At 38.0% G+C, this 21,533-nt stretch overlaps 2 protein-coding genes across 5 annotated transcripts in view; both read left to right on the forward strand.

Annotated features, from left to right (window-relative positions):
* The first annotated feature begins 1,989 nt into the window (after positions 1–1,989).
* si:dkeyp-117b11.1 (B-cell linker protein) lies at positions 1,990–10,147 on the forward strand. 2 transcript variants are annotated; one of them, XM_023958269.2, is made up of 17 exons: positions 1,990–2,122; positions 4,767–4,792; positions 4,869–4,903; positions 4,980–5,002; positions 5,096–5,192; positions 5,282–5,355; positions 5,441–5,483; positions 5,564–5,647; positions 6,457–6,485; positions 6,954–6,990; positions 7,104–7,176; positions 7,295–7,328; positions 7,423–7,582; positions 7,700–7,734; positions 8,147–8,215; positions 9,014–9,172; positions 9,271–10,147. In XM_023958269.2, exons 1-17 carry the CDS (start codon positions 2,114–2,116, stop codon positions 9,385–9,387), a joined length of 1,104 nt encoding a protein of 367 aa, XP_023814037.1. In that variant the 5' UTR covers positions 1,990–2,113; the 3' UTR covers positions 9,388–10,147. The 2 variants fall into 2 exon arrangements, with proteins under 2 accessions (XP_023814037.1, XP_078809373.1); XM_078953247.1 differs by having other exon boundaries at positions 7,423–7,459.
* A 1,449-nt stretch (positions 10,148–11,596) lies between these two features.
* The window catches only part of cltcl1 (clathrin, heavy chain-like 1), a 31,617-nt gene continuing 21,680 nt past the window's right edge, over positions 11,597–21,533 (forward strand). For all 3 annotated transcript variants that reach the window (XM_023958265.2, XM_078953250.1, XM_023958268.2), the window contains exon 1: positions 11,597–12,040. In XM_023958265.2, coding sequence (XP_023814033.1) covers positions 11,999–12,040 — 42 coding nt within the window. In that variant the 5' untranslated portion in view covers positions 11,597–11,998. The remainder of the gene's footprint in view (positions 12,041–21,533) is intronic.

Below are 21,533 nucleotides of genomic sequence, written 5' to 3' on the forward strand. Positions count from 1 at the left end.
CACTTTTCTTTGATCTGTGCCAGGAAGTTGCTCACACATGTCCCTTTCCCTACACCTTAATTTAGTTTTGCATTTATAGAAAGTGACCTTCACATTTCCACTTCTGTTTCAGGCCCACTGAAACAAAAACAGAAACAAAAACAAAAAAATGGGATTACATTTGCTTTTCTGGCATATCCTGTGACAGACTGGCGACCTGTCCAGGGCATCCCCTGCCTTCGCCCACAAGTGGCCGGGACGAAACGGAAAAGAAGATGAATGAATATCTGGCACATCTCAAAAATAATAAAATATAATTTAAAAAGTCAAGTTTTGATTTGTGATAGATCATTTAGTGAAGCCAAGTGGTGTTGCTTCTCTAAAATTATAACAACTACAATAACTGTTGAGTTTTGTGTGGATATTTAGAATCTGCATCTTCTTTTGAAACTGTCAAAAACTGGTAACAGTGTTTTTTTTTTTTTTTAGCTGCGCACCTTTGAATGTCACACGCTGTGAAACCAAACACCAAAGTCAGAATAAGACCTTTTCTCTTTATGAGACCAGAGCAAAGAGCTTAATTCATGCATTTATGGCACGTTGATCCCTCCTAAAAATCTCCTTCCTGATCTTCCTGAGCCAGGAGTCTGTAACCTGAGGCCCCGGAGCTGCATGCAGCTCCTTCATCCCTCCATCCTGGGGAAGAAAAATGATTCTATTTGAATAAATGATGGATTTGTAGTTAGGGTTTGTTTGTTTAAGGTAAATGGTAAATGGCGTATACTTATATAGCGCTTTTCTACCTTTTTCGAAGGCCCAAAGCGCTTTACAGTCACAGGTAATTAAGTTTTGTCATATATATTTATATTTTTAACTTGTCAGAAAACTGAGCATAAATGATGGCAAACGCTTCAATCTACTGTCACAGTGGTTTCTTATTAGAATGACCTTAGAAGCACACATTTTTATGTGCTTTCTGCTGCACAACAGTGTGTAGTTCCTGTAAAGAGGCAAAGTTCTTAAATTATAAAATTGCATTTGTCATTTACAGATTTTTTTTTCAAACGTGGATTTGACACCAATGTTGTGATGAAATAGTGGAAGGAGAAAATTGGTGCACCAAAGTCACAATGATGGAAAAAGGCCATGTTTTGACTTATTTCACACACTTGGGTGTATTTTATTATGAAAATAACTTGCATGTGCAGGTGTTAAAGTAAAAGAAGTTAAAATTACTTATATACAGAAAAATATAACCTTTTATACTTTAACTTTAACTGTTTACATTGTTAATGTTTAAAAGCTGCATTTTATAAATGAACAAATTAGTGGCCAGAAGCATAAATAAAAGTTTGTCTAATTAGGGAAGTGGGACTTTGTGGCTTTCACATAGTGAGTAACTAGACCAAAGGGCTCTTTAAGTGTTAAGTGTTGCAGACCCTTGTCCAAAGCAGAACTCAGCTGCTCACCTCTTAACTGCAGGAGAGCTGACATTACCTTTGGTTTTCAGCACAGGATAAATTTTATGATTCTTTTCTCCTAATGGTCTCAGCTTCACCCATCGTCTATGATATGCATTATCTATTAAATCAACCTACTGTTTATCTTTAGTTACAATAAATATCTTAATTAGTTTAAATTTTAAATTCTTTTCTTTTTTATGTATTTTATCTCAATGTTTCTTTGCCCTCCTGCTGTTTTAATTAATCAAATTTGATCATTTTTGTTTCCTTATATTTTCTGTTTTCACGTTGTGTGTGTATATTTTTTTGCACTTGTGAGTAAAGAACTTTGTGCTGCTTACATGAATAAAAAAAATGGTAAAAATAGTTTGAAGCAGTTTATTATTAGATTCTGCTGAATCGAAAAAAAATATCTTTTTTTTTTCTTTTCTGTTGAGGGGAACTTAGGAGGCGGGTTATTTCTGATGTGCGTTTCATTTAGAGGAAGACAGTCCTCTCAAAGCAGGTGTGGTTTCGGTCTGCTGTTTCAGGTAGGAAATGCAAATAAGTCCAATAAGAGCAGCTTCATGTTCTCTCTGCTTCACATCAGTTTAATCTTCACAACTATTTGCATCTAAGGAGCCGAACAGAGACTTCCTCATAACTTAAACGCCCAGGCTGGACCCCAAATCATGACAATGGTAAAGTAGTCTTTTTCAGATATTTTGGGATTAATTCTGCTGGAGTCTTGGGTAAAGTGAGAGGGATGTCAGCAAATGTTGTCGAAACTTGAAGGGGGCTGCAGTACTGTCACTATTTCTATTTTGAACCGTTGAATACGGCTTTAACAGAAAGTTCTGTGTAAGTTTTAAAGCAAACAAAGTCATGAAAGTTGTTGTTTAAATGATTTAAAAGCACTTTTTTCTATTTTGCTCTTTGCAGTCGTGTTTATGTATATTAAAAGAGTCTCTCAAAGACTTGCCTCCTTGAAAGGTTTGGGCTATATAAGGAAATTTGCAAAGATTTGACCTTAAAAATAAACTTTTTTTTAGCTGCTGCTTCTTTTTTTTGCGGTTTCATTTTTTAGAGGATATCTGAAAATAGATTTTAAATGAGGAATCATAGGAATTAAGAAATAAAAGTACACCGTTTATTTCTAGTTGGACAAAAACAATGCAAAAGTATAGTGTTTACCATGAATAGTAACTATGAATAGTATAGTGTTTACTTTATAAGATATAAATATCTTTTAAAGGTTAAGTTTGCTGACGTTTCTTACATTTATTCTCTTACTGTTCAAAAAAATCCTCTTTTTGTAAATGGTTTCTTTGGAAGTACTCAAAAATTGTATTTTGAATAATTAAAATTGTCTAACTGAACAGAATATTTAAAACTGATTTAACTAATACTGCTGTCCACCTTTCATAATAAAAGCACGTGAAATACTACAGGAACACTGTACCTATTGTGGGATCAGTGACACATTTGAATAATGGGTGTCTCATCCGTTTACAAATGAGGTGGATCACTTTTTCCTCATTCCCACTCCAAGAGCCACGAAAACTTTGCTCTGCTACAATAAAAATAGATTTTTTAACGTTTTTTTTCAAGGAGAGAACAGCTACTATCTGAGAACCTTTCTATTTGTCTGTAATGATTGACTCAACTCCAACACTTCCTCAAAATGTGTCTGAGCAGTATGGGAAAAACGCCACTTCTCAGTTCAGCCTGAAGTTTCACCTCAACCTGCTGACTGCAGATGATCTTGCTTCTAATTTAACCAGATTAATTTAATTTTTGAATAAATCCAGTTTATCCAAAATAGCCTACCAAGTACACGCTAATTAGGCAATTTTTTGCAGTATAAATGAACCAATAAACGTTTCACTGCACTGCATCCGTCCTGACAAGACCATAACTAATTTCCAAAAAATTAACTTAACTTAAGAAAAGATGCAACAAATGCAGAGACCCTATAGTTAACTTTAGCTTGATGTTTTTGTTGAAAAAAAGCTTTTAAATACAGAACTGAAACAGGTGCTTCTCGAATCCTAATACTTTTGTCCTCTAAAGGCAAATATATAACCTAACAGTAACTTAAAGGGAATTTTGCAATAAAAGTTTGACAAATATTGATTATCAAACATGTGCTCATCTAAAGTATTGCAGCTGGAATGGAAAAAACAAGCCACTGCACACATTTTCATACTTTACATTCATTATTTCAACAAATCAAATCAAATTTTTATTTATATAGCACTTTTCATATTTAACTCAACACAAAGTTTCATGTTACACAATCCTGCAGCCTCACAGAAGAATGTGCTCTGAAACATTTATAAAAACATTACTGCTTATGTTGTCATGCATTGGACAGGACTGTGTTAACAAATATGCCTTAAATTCACATGATAATTGTTTCTTTTTTTATGCAGGATTTACTAAACATTCAGTAAATGAGCCGTGTGCACTATTTTTCTACAAAAACCACAAGTCTTTTAGTAGGGTTCTCAGAATGATGAACCGATTTATTCTTTGTGGTACGCCTTTACATTCTTGACAAACACTTGTTCTGAAATGTGCTCTTTCGTCATCCTGCCCAAGTTTGCATGATGGCAAAAAACTTTGTCGGACAAGGAGTATTTTGTTTACTTTTGAGCATTATAAGGAAAGAACCTGCCTCCTGTATCTGGTCAAGCATTAAAGTTGCTACAGCTTTTTTTTTTTGGACGCCAGCTCACTCATGGCGGTTTGCCCCCCATCTCTGATGATCTCTGATAAATTGACAGACCTGTTTTCTTAAGAACCGAGCCACAATCTTGCAGGAAAACATAGTTGGGTTGAAACTTTGACATTTAAAGAGAAAGGAAGTAGCCCTGTCAAATTAGCAAGAGATCAATGGATTTGATAACTTTAGGAAACTGCATCAATTTTTTCACTACTACCTGCAAAATCAAAAAGGTCACAAAATAATATAGTTAGAATCCTTTTCGTTGACTAATTTACACTTAACTTTGAACAAAATTAGATAAACAACAGCTGTATTTGCTTGTTAAATACTTAGGATACTTAATGTTTTAGGGTCTTTTTCCACTGGTAAAGTGTTTTTTCTACCTGATTTGGGGGAAAACATAACATTTAAAACTTACATTTGGATCAACACTTTAACACATGCCCCCAATAGTTGCAAAGATATGCTGAACATTAGTGGTCTGGTTTTTTGCCACCCTCCACTACAGAGAGGAGTGTAAGAGGCCACTTTTGCCACAACTGAAAATCTGAGCCTACATGTCTGTCGCTCTGTTATTTACTTAGATTTTAAACACTTTTTCCCCCATCTTTCAGGCCTTTTTGGGAAAACTGAAGAACCCGTGAGTGTTATTAGATTGATTAAATTCTTAAAGTCTCACCAGAAATACATTTAAGCTTCATGTCACCTCCTTGCAGAAATCCTGTACCTTCACCTCCTCCCAGACAGCCAGGTAATACTAGTTTCACATCAGAACATTATGGAAGACTGTGTGGGTACTTATGTATTTTTCAAATGGTATTTTTCAGGCAAAACCTCACAGAGTGAGCTTGTAAGTCTTTTGTCTTCATTATCTATGTAAAATTGTGCAGGCTTTGTCCCTAAATTTTGCATTTGGTCACTTATTGACATTGTTTAATACCAGATAGATGATGTGTATGGGGATACGTATGAAATCCCTCCCTGTGAGCTTTCGCCTCGTGACGTCCCACAGACGCAAGCGCAGGACAACATTTACTCGGGTACAACTTTGACCTAAGATTTTATCGTTTTTGTAATGCAAATGGAAAAAAAAAACTCACAAACGTCACTTTTAATTTTTTTTTTCTAGACGACAGGCCACCCAACCCAGCAATTCCCAAGAGGGAGGCTGCCCCTCCACTTCCCCACCTATCTAAAAATCTGGTAACGCCAGCTGTCAATCAATAACCATCAGATTATGTTCAATCCGTCCTTCACTTTCAATGAATTTTGGACTTTTACCATCTAGAAACGACAACAACGTCAAGATTTATTCAGCGATACGAAAAAACGTGAGTCATTATTTTGACCATTACTTCTTGGTGTTTTGGTGTCATATTTGAATATCTCATGACTGCTTTATGCTCTCCAGCACCTCAAGTAGACAGAAATGAGAAGCCTGGGAGGAGGAAGATGATGCCGCTTCCTTCTCTAGCCTCTGAGTCTATTGATGAAGGTGCAGTAATCAGTTTAACCGTTATAGAAAATACTCTCACTAAAGGGTCACAATGAAAGAAAAGAATAAATTAATCTGTCATATACTCTGGATTACAAAGAAAAATACAACATCCAACACCAAACTGAAACAGAGAAGTGACTGCCCCCTACTGAAGTGTTCCTGAACTTCAGTTTAGAGATCTTTTTGACAAACTTGCAAAGCACAGACAGGCCATTCTGCTCTTTAAATACTTGATAAATGAGAGACATTTGTTTTTCATTCCAATTTCTCAGACGCATATCTAACATTTCTATTCAGAGCAATTTTAGACATGAAGTCTTTGCTAAAGTACAGATATCAGTTTACTTTTTGTAAAACCTTTCAGACAATGTGCAGAAAGAGGGAACCTTGATATAGGAAAACAACACCAATCTGAAATGTGAGTGTTTTTGAGTCTTAAATCAAGTTTTCTTTGTCAAGATAGTGGAGTAAAAGGATATGTGACTCATTTTAATAATGATTTTTTTTTTTAGATCTTAGCTTTGAGACAAAAGATTCTTTACTTTGCTGATTTTGAGAAAAGCTTGGAAAGGTGTTGTGCAAAAAGAAGCTAAACAACTTAAAACCTGGTAATAGATGCTTCAAAACAAGATTTTAAACCTTTGCCATGATCAAATAGTTTGCAGTGCAGAAAGAGGAAAAAAATCAGCCTTATAATGAAAAAAACAACACTCACAATGTTTCCTTTGACAAAAAAATTCTGTGGTGAAAACGTTAAAACTACAATGTAGAAACAACTGAGTTGTTCTTTCACTTCAATACTTTAGATGTTTATGAGGATCCAAACGAAGAGCCGGTGAGTAAAATGTCTCGTTCTTAACTTTTGCATGAAACCATCTGTGTTGACTTAGATTTGTTTGCAAATATTAAATTCGTATTGAAACACTCAAAAAAAAAAGGACTCTTTGTCATTCTTTGACTCTCTTAAAAATATAACAATTTTCTCTACTTTCTTCTAATTAAGTTTGGACTTAATTAGGACCCAATTCTTTGTTTCATCCTTCACTGTTTTCTAAAGCCAGATTAACAGAGTTTAACCTCCTCAGACTTCTAGTTGCAGTTGTGATGTTAACTTCATAAGAAGACTTTGTTCTCCAGAGGAGTTAAAACCGACATCTAAACCAGTTAGAATTTGCCTTTTATTTTAGGTATCTTTGAAGAGACTAGAATGAAAGAGGAAGATACTTTTTTACAGTATATTTAACATCTAAATGCAATGAAAACAATCCTTGTTCCCTGGTGTCTGTTTCTTCCTGTGTTTTAGGAAAAAAATGATGGCCTGTATGTGGAGCCAGAAGCAGGTGCGTTGGATTTGCATTTGTTCGCACGCACAAACAAAACGCTCATGTAGAATTTGCATAGCAGCATCACTAAGAAAAACTTCACACAACTGTGTGTCCCGTTCTCTTCCTAGTGTGCCCTACTGCTACACGTGCACCAATGAGAAAGCCCACGTCTCCCTTAACACCTTCAGTTCCTATACCGATGTAAGTTTATCTCAGCACAACGTTCCTCATTCGGCAATGCAAGCACTAATGTCTCCTGTCGTTGATGATCACACTGCTGCTGTGAAGCATGCATCAAGCTTTTCATTCTCACTTTCAGCAGGGTGAAGCCTCCGATTCCTGGAGGGAAATCTGTAAGTTTGTTTTCCTTTGGCAGCTTAAAAATGAATGGTCCTTGGTCTAAACACAATGTCATAACACACAAATGTCACACCACTTCCCTTTCAGAGTTCAATGTTTCCTCCAGTGATTGACAGAAGAACAGGTCAGGAGCCATCTTCTGTATTAAAACAAAATATGAACCAACCTGCTAAGTATAAGCATCCCACATGTCGCACCGAATTTGCCACTCTTACTCCCGGTGTGATCTCTCTGCTAAAGCCTCAGGGTAATTTCTTTTAAAGCCAGAGATCATCTTGTCACTAGCTGTGCAGCACTTTAAATATTAATCTGTAAAGACACAGGATGTATGCATGCTCAGGAGGCGTTTTCTCTCTGTTTTAAGGTGGAATGAGAGCAAATAAACCGTTGAGGTATGAGGTAAGTCATAAGTAGGATAGTAGTTGTTAAAAAATGTCTGTGATTTTAATTAATTTTATTATATATAAAGTGTGAAATTTTAAACCCTATAAACATGTGCCTGTAGATAAGTTTTATAAAACAATGAAAATATTTAAATGGGTAAAAATTTGTGTTCTGAGTGCGACTTACTGAATTAATTCCTACACCGTCATCAATGCATGATTTTAATATAGTGTTATCTTCATTTTGGAGATTTGATTGCTCATTTTTTAAAGACAGAAAAAGCATTGACTCAGATTTTTTTAAATTTGGTCACTTAAGATTATCGTCTTCTGTCTGAACTGTTTTGAGTTTAGTTATTATTTATCTTCAATAATATTTGAACAACCACAAACGGAGCTAAAATTGACTCATTTGCATTACTTTTCAGGTCAAAGAGTGGTTTGGTGGAGACTGTTCAAGAAAGACGGCCGAGGATTTGCTGGAGAGCGTAAACAAGGTTAACAGAGCTAAAACCGAGCTAAAACCTTCTTGAAAGATTGTAAAAGTGTGAATAAAAATTAAAACAACACAAAAATATTACATCGAATCTCACTAACCGTTTATTTTATTTGTAAAACTACACTGTTGTGTACATTTCATTCGGGTTTTGGAAGAGGAAATCTGTCACAGTCCCCTATGATTGGAGCTTTTCAGTAGATTTGAAAAATAACTTTTAGTTTCTGACTTTTTCTCTTAATCCTGTAATACATTCTATACAACAGACGTTCATAGCTGTGGGCACAGATGTTTAATAGACTTCTTCATCTTACATTTCATTACTTTGCTGCTGCCAGTGAGATCAAAATGAGCAAATGTTTTCATGAAAATGGCAAAACATCTCGCCATCAGCATTTGACATGTTGATTTAGCCACATTTTGTCTGAAAACTCTTTGAATTTACATCTTACAGCCAATCACTTATTTTCTAGCAGCTACCTTGTTTTTTTATCTGTTTCCAGTGGCTTTTTAAGTGTTTCCCTTTCAATCAACTTCCCTTTAATATTGGTTCAACCCCTTCATGCCTATGTCACTATTTTACAACATAACATTTAATCCAGGACTCGATTTGATTTATGGAAAGAACACTAAAGAATATATTTTTTTCAATAATTGGAAATAAATTCAGGCATGAAGGGGTTAAAGTGCTTTATAAATCAGGTTTGAGATAATCCAACATTTTCTGTAAATAAAACCCAATCTCAGTGAATCTAAATCCAAGATTTTCTTGTTTTCTTCTCCTCCCTTTGCCTTGTAGGATGGTGCCTTTCTCATTCGCCACAGCTCGGACCAAAGAAGCTGTCAGCCCTACACCCTCGTCGTGCTGTACCAGCAGAAGGTCTACAACGTCCCCATCCGTTTCCTGGAGGACGTGCAAGGTTATGCCCTTGGAAAAGAGGGCAAAAAGAATGAAGAGGTGAGGACAAGGAAGAAAAACATCTGCTCTCTTCTCATTTCACTGTGTTTACCACTTGTTTTCAATGAATTTTTACCATTTTTCCATCCCTCCTTCAGACTTTCAGCAGTCTCGATGAGATTATTTCTCACCACCAGAAAAATCAACTGCTCCTGATTGACAGCAAGAGCCAGGCCAAGCACTCAGTACATTTAACTTACCCTGTACGCCCTTAAGACTGCATTTACATTATGATGAGTTGACAAGGGTCATAAGGTCAAAAGTTCAAACAAAGTTTGCAATGGGAAGTTCAGTCACTTCTCCACAAAACCAGCAAAATAAAGAACTTCAGGTAACGCTGAAAATAATCAGCAAGGTCCTGATGTGGATGAAGATACAATTTCATATGAGGTTTTTCTGATAATTTTTCTCATTTATCGTATTTTTAAAAAAATGCAAGCTTTGATTTCTTGCCTGAAATGATAGCCTGTTAGTTAACTTGAACGTTTTTATTTGCTTCTGCAAACACAAACCTGATATTGATGCTTGTAGGGCTCATAAACAGTTGATCAGAGTGAAGTACGGTGGTAGTCCACCTTTTTTTTCTACTCTTATATTATATTATTTCATGTTACATCTGGATGAATCACTACTTTTTCTTTTAGCAATATTTGTTCGCACTTTGAAAATAGTGGGACTCTGGAAAACAGGAAAAGTTTCACATGTTTGCCTCTTTTTATACAAGAAGACTCAAAGCATTTCAGATTTAAAACTGCAATGCAACAGCATCCAAGTTTGTTTTCTTTAAAAAAAGGGGATCACATTCATATTTCTTTAGCTGTTATTTAGTTTACTTTATTTGAGAGTAAAAATCGTTACTTTTGGTGTGATACTTTAGTGTGATAGCAGACTGCATTTAAAAAAAGGACACTTTTTCTAAAAGTTGCTATGTGCAGAGCTGTTTTGACTTGGAATAAAGAACTGACTGGAGATCAAGGTGTGGTTTTGTCCTTTGAGAGCCGGAATCCTCCATTTCTGCCAAAAGGTTGTCAAAATTAGCGAGGATCCACATGATTCGTGTATTTTTAATTAAGATCATAAGCCACAACTGAAAAAAATCAAAATGTTAACACTTTTTTTGAAGTGCATTGGACAAATTATTTGTAATTGTGTAACATATTGTCTCTAAAATGATTAAACATAATATATTGAGCAGTTTATCATTTATCTTGTAAGTAAACAGACTAAATTGTATCTTTGTGGAGTCATGTTCAAAATAACAAAACATTTGGGGTTTGCACGTGGCAATTTTCAGCATTTAGGGGTGTGTAACTTCCTGCTGCAGTTTAGTTTATGACAGATGTATTTGAGAAATGTTCTCCAATAAGTGACTAAAACTCAGTCTCAACCACCAAGCTTTCACCTCCAGCATGTTTTAACCCACTGAACCAATGTTTCCAATTTGATCTATTTTTGGTATAAATGTATGCTTGTTGCTTTTTAATTTAATTTATATAACGTGAAGACCAGATGCAGTGCTGAGAAGAGAAGTGACTTTGCCAATCACATCTTCTGTTTACAATCAGTAGTTTTAATTGAAAACTAATCAAAAAAGTCCCCAGAGGCTATTGGTTAAGTATCCACTGTAGTTTTTCTCATGAGAAACAAAGCAATGGAATGAAAAAAAGATAGAAACAAAGCACAATTATCATAACAGTCTGAACACAAACCCGATGGACCAAAAACTGGTGAAAGTGTTTCACCAGAAGATTACAAAGAGGGATCAGGAATATATGACAACAAAGAAGTGGTAAGACATGTAATAAAAAAATGGCTTGCAGTTAAGAAAACTTATCAAATGAATGAGATTTATGTAAGTTTTAAACAGAATAGAATAAAATAGACTTTATTGTAGTTGCCAGTAGCAGTTAAATTGTGGGTGGTCCAACATCAGCAGTGTGCAAGGCGAAAAATAAAAATAATGAACCAATAAAAGACAGTACAAGTAAAAAAACAACAACATTTAATTGTTTACATTTTGGGAATCTACTTCCAGACAAGACATTCAAATAAACAAAACCAGTATTTTGTTCCATTAAACAATGTCTCTTTGGAGATTCCCTCAAATTCTTTATTTAAAATGTTCATAATTCTATATTTAGCAAAAGAAAGTGCCATCTGCAGTGAATCCAGATTATCATTGCCTCTGGGTTTTTCATTTGCCGATGTAACGGTGATGAAAGTCGGGGTTAAAAATGTCGAATTAGCAGCTTTCAAGGGGAAAACGCGTAGAAACGTCAGCATTCTCGGGGGCCCTGCGTCATCCATTGAGTGCACGTGCACTTTTCGGAAAGTGTTTCAGGCGTGAGAAGGTAGCGCGTGCGTGATGAACCCCGAGTTCGAAGTTGGTGGATCGAAAGGGGGCGGGGGTTGTTGCGGAAGGCTACACATCAGAGGGGTGTTGTGCAGCACTGCAGGGACAAAACGACAGCACAAGCTTCGTATGTAGTCATCAATTATAATGCATGTATGTTGATTTTTTTAAAAAGTTAGATGCGTTTGCTTAAAAGGGTTCTGAATGACCATGTTTGGTTCGGCTGTCATTCGTGAGGACTAGTTTTCTTGGCGGATGTGTGGAGTGTTTTATGGACTGCTGGCGTAGGGAGGCTCCAGAGAAGCAGTCGCAGGATTTGAGAGCGCGAGCCTCCCGGTTCACTAATAACTTTCCACCAGTTTGGCTTTTGGGGCGTCTAGGGCACAGTTAGAAGACCCCCCCCCCCCCCCTCTTTCTTCTTGTTGTCCCCGTCCCCTCTCCTTCTCCGTGGATTCTTCAGACTCGCAAAAACAATGGCTCAGATCCTCCCCATACGGTTCCAGGAACATCTGCAGGTAAGCTCGCTTCTTCAAATCCATTTGGGTTCGTCTTCCCTCCTCTGCGCCGCTCGGCGTTCGTGTAGTTCCGCGCACAGACGGCACATGCCGCATTTAAATGGCATCTGCTATAGCGCTGGAGGGTGGTGCTGAATATAGCCACAGGCCTGCTTTTCTCCCGCTGGGCTGAGGATGACTTGTAGAAATGGAACAGTGTGGTAGTAGCCGGTTCCGGTTCGGACCGGGCCGGCGCGTGCCTGTGCTGTGGACATCCTCCAGCTTCCCTCCGCGCCTCTGGCATCACAAACAGACAAACTGAAGCTTTTGGGGCCTTACAATGTTCATAATAAGGCACCAGTTTTCCATTGAACTTCTATAGCTGGGATCAATACAGAGTGGGCCCTCAGTCAATCATTCGGTGCCAAAAAATTCTCCTTCTAAATCAGCCAGAACAAAAGAAAACACAAACATCTACATATAAATCATCATCCGCAGCTGGATTTTTCCTATTTTTTTCTCTCCATGCTTTGGAATCTTCTCCTTGCGCTTGGAGTCTTGCAGCCCATAGAGAAAGTTTGTGACGCACCCCTCCACCTCCACTGGTCTGTAGCCCGTTGTTATGGTAACAGCAGGCAGTGAAATGGCCTTTTAGTAAAAGGGAAAAAGCTCAGTCCCCCACCTCCCCCCTCTCACTATTCCTTTCCTCTGGCCTGTAGCCCCACTTTCTCAGCCAAATATCTTCTATAACTGCTGGAGGAAAAAAGGCCAAGCCTTGCATCCTCCTGTAACTGGCTCCTCTTGTCCCCTCTGAAGGACCCTGCTGTAGAGCCTCACATCATCTAGTCCCTCAGTCCATGCTGCTCTTCATCACCAGTCTTTCTCTTAAGAAAACACAGACTTTCCCAGCTCTGACCCCAGTTGTGAGTAAAGGTAGCTCCAGCCGAGTGAAAAATGCTTGGAATTTGCGAACCCAAGACTTTAGGCCTCTAGTTGTAGAGCTTTTTTTTTTTTTTTTTGCCGTAGCATTAACAGCACCATGTTTGATGTCTGGGTTCAGAAGTGCTGTTTCTTCCTTCTGCCGCCTCTTTAGTGCCTTAGGGTTAATAAATCAAGATTATTCTGAACAACAAATGTAGAAAACTTTATTTTTACTCCAAATATGGGTCAAAGCGGATGAACTAATATCCTGGTTGGGTGTGATTTACTACACAAAGTCATTAATCATGATGACAAAATAGATCAACGGAAGAATTATGAGTCGAAACGGACCTCTTCTGCTGACTCCAGCAGCTTGAGCAGGTACAGACATGCCAGCTCTGATGCTCCTCAACCCGCCCCCCCTTGGCTGTTTGAGCTGATGAAACGGTGCCCCCACCTCAAACTAACGGACGTTTTTGATTGACAGTCAAGCTAAGCAGATTGAGATTGGACGTTGACTCCAGCAGGGGCTGACGGCGTCCGAGATGAGCATCTGTGCTCAGTCACCAAAACCCACCCATGAATTCACTGAATGCGCACCACACCGTATACTGTGTGTGCATCTTTCTGTGAAACCAAATAAGTCACTAACTCTTAAGCTTGTAATGGATAGAACAATACATTTAATGTAAGCATTTGGGAAGATACAAAGGATAAAATCCTACTACCCGTTGAGATTCTCTATTAAAGGTAGATGTCTGATGATCCTGACAGCCCTTAAAACAAACTGTGGTAACTCAGAGGTGGGGGTAATTTCCAGATATGTACTACAGTAAAAATAGAACAGATATTACTTAAATAGAAGTTAATTAAGAGTAAAAAAGTACAAAAGTGACTAAAGTACAGAGTAAAAATGTAAACTTACGTGATTTATAGTCTAAAAAAGTATTTGTAAATTCTGAAGCAAAAATAACTTGTTTAGTCTATTGGCCAGTATTTAAAACATATTCAGGGTTATTAAGATATACAAAAATGTTTTTGGTTTACTTTAAAGGATAAAAAGCTCATCAGATTTCACTGCTGCTCTACAAACATTACAAACCGATTGTAATGAGGAAGAGGAGGATGTTACCTGTTTTCACAGCATGGTTTTACGCTCAAAATTAAGTTATTTTACTCTGTGATTACTTTTGAACAGAATATTACACTGATTTGTCTCCACAGATGGAATGGAAGTTAAAACAAAATACTAGATAGTTACAGTCCATTAGTTAGTAGTACTTTTCTATCATCTTCTGGAATAAAAGGACAAATTATGATTCAGAAAAACTACTCTAAGGAGTAAAATTTGGCCAAAACTTACTTAAGTAAATGAGTAACTGTAACTCACTAGTACTGACCTTTGGTCCCACAATAGAACTGTACCCAAATTGATAAAAACTATTAAATTATTGCTCATTTTTGCAAGTCTTGTACAGAAAGCTTTGTCAGAGGCTTTTTAGCTGACAGAGTTGACTTGATTGCAGAAACCAGGAATGTCACCGTCTCCAGTCTGCATCCACAGGCTTTATCAAGCAGACTCAGCTGCTGAAACAGAAAACGGGAATTGGGATTGTCATCCCTCAACGGGAGAAAGGTCTTTTTCACTTAACAGACATGTTTTTTTTGTTTGTTTTTTATTTCTCAAAGTTGCATATTTAATAGAGGTGGGGGTAAATATTTTAGTTCCACTATGTTGTTGTCTTTGTGTTAAAACTGATCATTGAAGTGCTCAGGTATTTTCCCTGGAGCGCACCTTCCTCACGCCTCCTTTCAAGAGGTGATGAACATAAATGATGAACAAAAATATACCGGTACACCTAAAGCTGAAGGTAATATGCGTCCCAAAAGAAAGTAGGAAAACTTAATTTGAATGGGGGCTCAATTTCAAGAAAACAATTATTTGATACTGCAGAATGCTATCAGTACAATTCATTTCTTGTATTGTTTTTCAGGTTGTATGTTGGTTGTAAACTTGAGTTGATCCAGGATTTTAGCACAAATTTCCATTTATTTAGCCTCTGTTGACCGAGATGTTTTAGACATTTTGTCCTTCATAAAGCACAGTTGTGTATCATCATACTGGTGTTTGTAGCTACAGATTGCATGTGTACTTGCATATGGAGTCCTATACTGTTCATAATTAAATAAATAAATATTTAATTAAATAAATAAATATGAACTCATGCAAATACACAATAAACTAATAAATCTCTCATAAATATATAAAAAGATCATGAAATTGTGAAAAATCTGCACACAGACTTTAAATGAGCCATTATATTATACAATATATTTCATTTGGCTTTAAAAACCTGTTCATTATTTTAAAACAACATTTTAAAATATTCATTTTTAATCATGTTGAATATTATTATAATTCTGTCTTTTTTCAGAAGCTCGTATTTCAAAATCAATATTTTCCAAAGTAGCTTTGTTTTTATTTCATGTTGCTGTTTTTCACAATGGCGTATTCATTTCATGAAGAGCTTTTTCAGGGTCTATCTGTCAATCAGTGAAAGTGGGCGGGATCTAAACGTTCATTGGCTCATCCATGGAAATCGACTCTTATTCCTCGATACCCGCTCAGCGGGTATCGAGGAGATTACATGTTTCAGCGATATCTGCACGGCTTTGCTGACATTAGATATCAAATAGAGACAAAAAATCTGTCTGCAGCAAAAGATGCAAACATGGACGACTCTGTTTTTGTAGTTTGAGGATTTGTGTGGACCAAACCACAGAGGAGCTCCGGTCGTCCACGTCTCGAAGTCCCCGGTTGAAACACTCCTCATTCTTACGCCATTCACTCAGAGCTCACATCGTGCCTAATGTCGGCTCGCAGGAGGCGAGCTGGCGGACCGAGAGACCAGGCAGCTGCGCGGCAAAGCGGGACAAGCCTGCTCGTGCCTCCTGAACCTTATGATATTTTTCTATTTTCATTGAGACAATGATTATAATCAGGTCCTCTGATTTTATTTTTCCTCTCGGGGAAAATATTGAACCTTTCCTGCGATGACGTTTCTGACATCTTAACACTCTCCATGTGCATTGTGCATCCATGCATTGTTACTGAGATAAGCACAAGCAACCGCTCCATGTGGCTATCAGGCTAAAAACATTAGCTGGTAGCCCCTCCCACACGCATGTTGCGTTCATGGAACTCTAGTTCACAGAAGCTTAGTGGAACTCCAACAACCACTCAGCCTAACTTAGGCCACTACTAGATGTAAATGAGAAGATGAAAATTGCAGAACAGACCACAAAATTACCCGAATTATGCACACTCGCCCAAAGCCACTTTTATCCGCAAATTTAGAACCTAAAACTGCCCAATTTCTATTAACACTGTGGATGTGTTGAGGTGCATACTCCCCCTAGTGTCGAGGGGCATTGCGCCGTCACGTTTGCTGAAGAATCTTTGATCTATGTAGTCAGGGTGCTGCTGCTCATGTCTGAGTAAAGGAGTAGCCAATCACAAAAGTGTCTCCGCTTTGTCCAGTTTGATTGACAGATAGACTCATTCTCCTGAAAAAGCTCTTCATGAAATAAATAAGCCATTGTGAAAAACAGCAACATGAAATAAAAACAAAGCTACTTTGGAAAATATTGATTTTGAAATCGGAGCTTCTGAAAAAAGACTGAAAAAATATTCAACATGATTAAAAATGAATATTTTAAAATGTTGTTTTAAAATAATGAACAGGTTTTTAAAGCAAAATGAAATATATTGAATAATATTATGGCTACTTTAAAATCTGTGTGCAGATTTTTCACAATTTCATGATCTTTTTATATATTTATGAGAGATTTATTGGTTTATTGTGTATTTGCATGAGGTCATATTTATTTATTTAATTAAATATTTATTTATTTAATTATGAACAGTATAGGACTCCATACTTGCATCTTAAACCAAAGAGATAAATAAACGTATTGAGGTCTTTCTGTGCCACTTTTATCCATTGACTTCAGTAAAACATTAGCAGCGTTTAGATCTAGAAAGATGCATCTTATAAAATATTATACAAGTCTGTCTTCCTATCTACCTTTTTTTTTGTGAAACATAATAGAAAAAAGTCTGGTTGGTTTGTTTGTCAGCTGCAGCATCAACCAGCCTGGTGGTTAAAACATGTTTTTATTTTATATTTTATTCATATCTGTCAGTTGTATTTGTCCTTTTATGATAGATAGAAAGAAACTCATTTGTTCTTTATCATCAGCTGCTGATTCATCCCATATGACTCATGAATGGTGTTTGTGTTGTTTGATCAGTGACGCTCCGTTGCTTGCGTTATTGGTGCAATCATTTTCCTGATCATTATTCTTGTACGGGAGAGCTGACATCCTGGCATGTGTGATGCATGGCGTGAGGCGGTTTATGGGTCTGTGGAGACAGAAGGTTGTCGTTAATGTTTGATGTTTGTCTGTTGAAATTGAAGCGGGTGAGTCAGATGCCCCATCTTGGACAGTAAATTGCCAAAGGTTTGCGTTCCTGGAAGTACTCCTAAACGTCCAACTCGTCTTCCTCCTTTCTTTTCAGAGCTGCATAACTCACTCAGCCTCGTTCACACTGAATATATCCTCTCATTCTGTCTTTCTGTTTTAGTGCGATGCTCCACTTGTGCTCAGCTTCTGCTTCTCATCATTTCCTCCATCTTTACTAGCCCCAAACCCACAGATCACTTTGGCAAGTTTGGCACACATATGGCATCCAACTTCCTCTTTTCCCCAGATGCCTTTTTTTTGGACACCAACAGTAGATTATGTTGTGGTTATGATCAGCATTACAATCCTGATATGATTCATTTTTGTTTTGACATGATGAATTTTTAATTTCTCACAAAATTTTAAAGAAAATTCAATAAGGATAAAAGTAAAAATATAGAAAATAAAAAGAGTACTGGACAAAATTCCAATGACTTTTGAAAAATGACCCATTATCTGCATTTTTTTACTTTGAAGTCTCTGATTTTTCCAGATGTCGTTTGAAAAATCAAGTGTATCCCTGATGTTTTCTCTGGGCCACTTCCCTGCAGTCACAGTACATTCTCAAATCCTAACACATTTAGGAGGAGAGCCTCGGGTGACCTTATCAAAAACACAACTCTGCTATATACATGTACACATCGGGCATATGATGCGCGTCCAAGAACGCACTGAACGCGGGTTCTTGAACACACTCTTAGCGTACAGTGTTCAGACTGGACTGTCGCTACCCGATACTGGGCATGTGCTCACTGTAGGAAGTGGCTTGGTGAAAAATGTCAAAGCAAACAAACTTAAATTACTAATTTCTCCTCCAAGATCACTTTTCAAATGGTTGGGACTTCCATAAAGAAAAAAAGATGCTGCTCATATGTTATTACCAAATCAGAATCCCTGATTGGTCAAAGTTCAGCTGATTTAACCTTCAATGTAAATTCAATAGCCACGTGTATAGTATGTAAAGCCCGAAAACGTACTTAAAATATTGTGTTGCGACGCGTGAACGCAAGGGTTTTGTAAAGGAAAACCCGAAATGCAGATATACACACGTTTACATAGACTTTTCTTTGGAGGTGGTTACTTGAACACGCATTGCTGAGGGCGGTTTGAAGATAGCATGACATTGACTTTTTAAAAAAATATTGACTGTGTGAGAACTGGACCAAGTGAGTGTGACACCACCCTTAGGAAATGCTTTACCTCTGGCTCCAGCAAAATGAAGTCAATTCATTCGCCATTTTTACACGATATGATTGCCGCCATGTTCTATCTAGACGTTGTCAGTAAGCAGTAATTGGTCTAAAATAGTCTGAGTGGCCGTTTCTGCAGTAACCGCCCCCACCACTTAGGAGTAAGCTTGTTGGAAGTTCATAGCCCTACCATTTGAAAGTGGGTTCAGGAGAAGATGTCAAATGTTTTGAAAGTTGGACATGGGGGGCCAGTAGGGAGCACATGCTTTTTATTAAGGCATCTGATTGGCCAGAATAAAACTTGCATAACTTGCAATAAAGAGAAAAAATCTTGGTCATTTTCTCGATCCAGTTCTTGTATACAGTCAAAGCTTGTTTTTCTGTTTTATCTCCTGTTTTTCCTCACTTTCTAGCGTGTTTGTTCTGTCACTCCCCTACAGGGTTATTTTATTATGGTTTGTATGTCCTAGCTGTCGGTCGGTCGGTTGTGGTTGTTGAAATCTGTTGGAGATTTTTGTTGTTTTTCTCCACAATGTGAGGAAACCGCATATGGCCTGTTATTCCCACAAGTTCTTAACAACAGTTTGGTGCTGAAAGGCTTCAGATGAACATCTCCAAAAGCCGGTCCTTAGGTTGCCTTGCTGTGGATGTTCAAATCACTTTGCTTGTACTGTTGCACCTAATTCAGCTTGTCAGCACTTCCTTGAGCTCTGCAAAATCCTGATAATGATGCAGCATTTGAGTCAGGTTTATTGTAGTCGGGAGATGTGAAACATTTAAAGCAAGGTTGCCTGAGGAGAAGGATTGAAAAAGCTCATCTTGACTGTATAATAGAGCACAGAACATTTTTGAATTAAAAACCTGTCAAAATACAACAACAGTATTTTGCTTTTTTTATTTTCATTAATAACTAGATCAGAGCTGGAGGTCTTTTGTGTTGGACAATTTTCACTGTAACAATAGAGGTTTATGAATCTTCTAACACGTGAGGTATATATTTGTATAAACCCATTTTGTATTTGAGGATAAACTTTATTTATATTATGTTTTATACATTTTTTGTTAGTCCGGATGGAAAAGAGAAGAGAAAAGGAAAGAGTAAGATGCTAGAGAGGGGGGATAAGAGAGCAAGATGATTAAATAAATGTTTGTGGAGGGGTGGGTAATAGAACCACAAAGCAACACATTGCTGGAAAGATATCATCATTACTGTCAGGTGTAGATTTTAGTCAAAAGGGCGGGGTTTGGCTACAGACACTCAAATGTTACAAACATACCTGTTGGCCCTAAAACCTCGAAACATACATGTCACCATGTACATAGCTGAAAGGCACGTATTTATGCATACAAACAAACACACTGGCACCTGTGTTCAGGTGATGATCCGCCATCTACTGTAGTGGATGATGGAATGTAAAAAGAGGGGCAGGTCAACCCCACACCAAGACCCCAGCCGAAGCAGCAGGGGCAGCCACGGCCCCACACCTGCACAAGATTGTAGATCAAGGGATTCCATCCAAAGGGCAACCCAACGTCGCCACCCACAGCGAGTCCAGTGGGACCGCCACAGGGCCCCCAACACCAGAGAGCAAGGGGGCACTAAGTGTGAGCCCTAGCCCAGCTAGAGAACACTCCTGCCATGCCAGGGGGCCTAGCACATGACCCCACATACAGGAGAGTCCCCCCAGCCCCTGACGAACAGCCCGGCATCACCTGGGAGTTCTGAGCATCCCTCTACCCAAGCCAAGAACCAGCCCCCCCGAAAGGGAGACCCGCCCCTTGCTCCAGGCACCCCTCCTGTTGGGAGTTTTGAAGAGGCCCACCGCTTGGAGGCAAGAACCAGAACCAGCACCACAGGGACACTGACACCCTCAGATTTGCATGTGATGCAATTCCCGGGTCATGACCTAGCCAGAGAACTCGGGTATCCTTCTCTCTGCGTAGAGAGAGGACCACCAAGCCCAGGAAGGTAGCACCTGAGGGACACTGCCACCGCCACTGAGGGCCCTGTTCCCCTACCAGAGAGTTGGTTGATTTTAAATATATAAATTGTGATAGTACCATCATAGTTGTTTCATCCGACTAGATGTAATTAAAACTAAGTTAATTGAGACTTTTCTTTGAATGCAGATCTCATCTGCTCAACCCTGACTGCTGACCGCTAACATTCTTGTTGTTCTGAAGAAGACTTGGCCTAAATGGCTCAGCGGTCATGATTTGTTGTCCTGCTCTGCCAGCCAACTGAGAGATAGTAGTGTCCTTGTGAAGAGGATTCCTTTCTGCTTGCCTCAGACTGCATAATTCAGCGTCTTCATTCATTGGAAGACCACTGCTTGTTGTTCGCTATCTTTTCAGTTCTGTTTTTAGTTTATACAATAATTTAAGGAGCGGCTTTCTGTGCAGAATTGTCATCAGCTGTTTGTTTTGGTTTTAGTTATGACATTGCAAAGGAAAATATGTCATCTTCAGCTGTAGTTCACAGAACTCACGTAAGTCTTCAAAACCCAGAATCAAAGTTGGTATATTGTTGATTTACCAGCTCAACATCTCTGCATCTTACTCAGGCCTGATCCAAAACGCGTCGGCAGTGTCACAACCAGGATATCAGACTTTTAAAGACCCACTCCCATGAAAGTTGTGCTTTTGATCTTTTCAACATGTAGCATTTTTTACATGTTCTTGATAGAGGACATATATAAAGATAGTTAGATGTAAAACTACAAAAATTGGGAAGTCTGATAGTTTTTGATTTTTTTTTACTTTAGAACTTCATCAGATCATTAGTCCATTAAACAAATGTCAATCTCCCTTCATGGTTTGAACCGGTCTTATCTTCTCATTTTTTTCATTGACTCAAAAGCTTCACTCCTTTCATA

This window comes from Oryzias latipes, chromosome 9, assembly GCF_053564925.1.
Source record: "Oryzias latipes strain Hd-rR chromosome 9, Olatipes_Hd-rR_3.1".
Taxonomy (NCBI): Eukaryota; Metazoa; Chordata; class Actinopteri; order Beloniformes; family Adrianichthyidae; genus Oryzias; species Oryzias latipes.

Bases quoted from the DNA above. Each gene is read 5' to 3' on its own strand.
- si:dkeyp-117b11.1 (XM_023958269.2), top strand. The intron at 5,003-5,095 runs GTAAGTCTTTTG...GTTTAATACCAG, and splicing joins AAACCTCACAGAGTGAGCTT to ATAGATGATGTGTATGGGGA. The intron at 7,583-7,699 runs GTAATTTCTTTT...CTCTGTTTTAAG, and splicing joins CTCTCTGCTAAAGCCTCAGG to GTGGAATGAGAGCAAATAAA.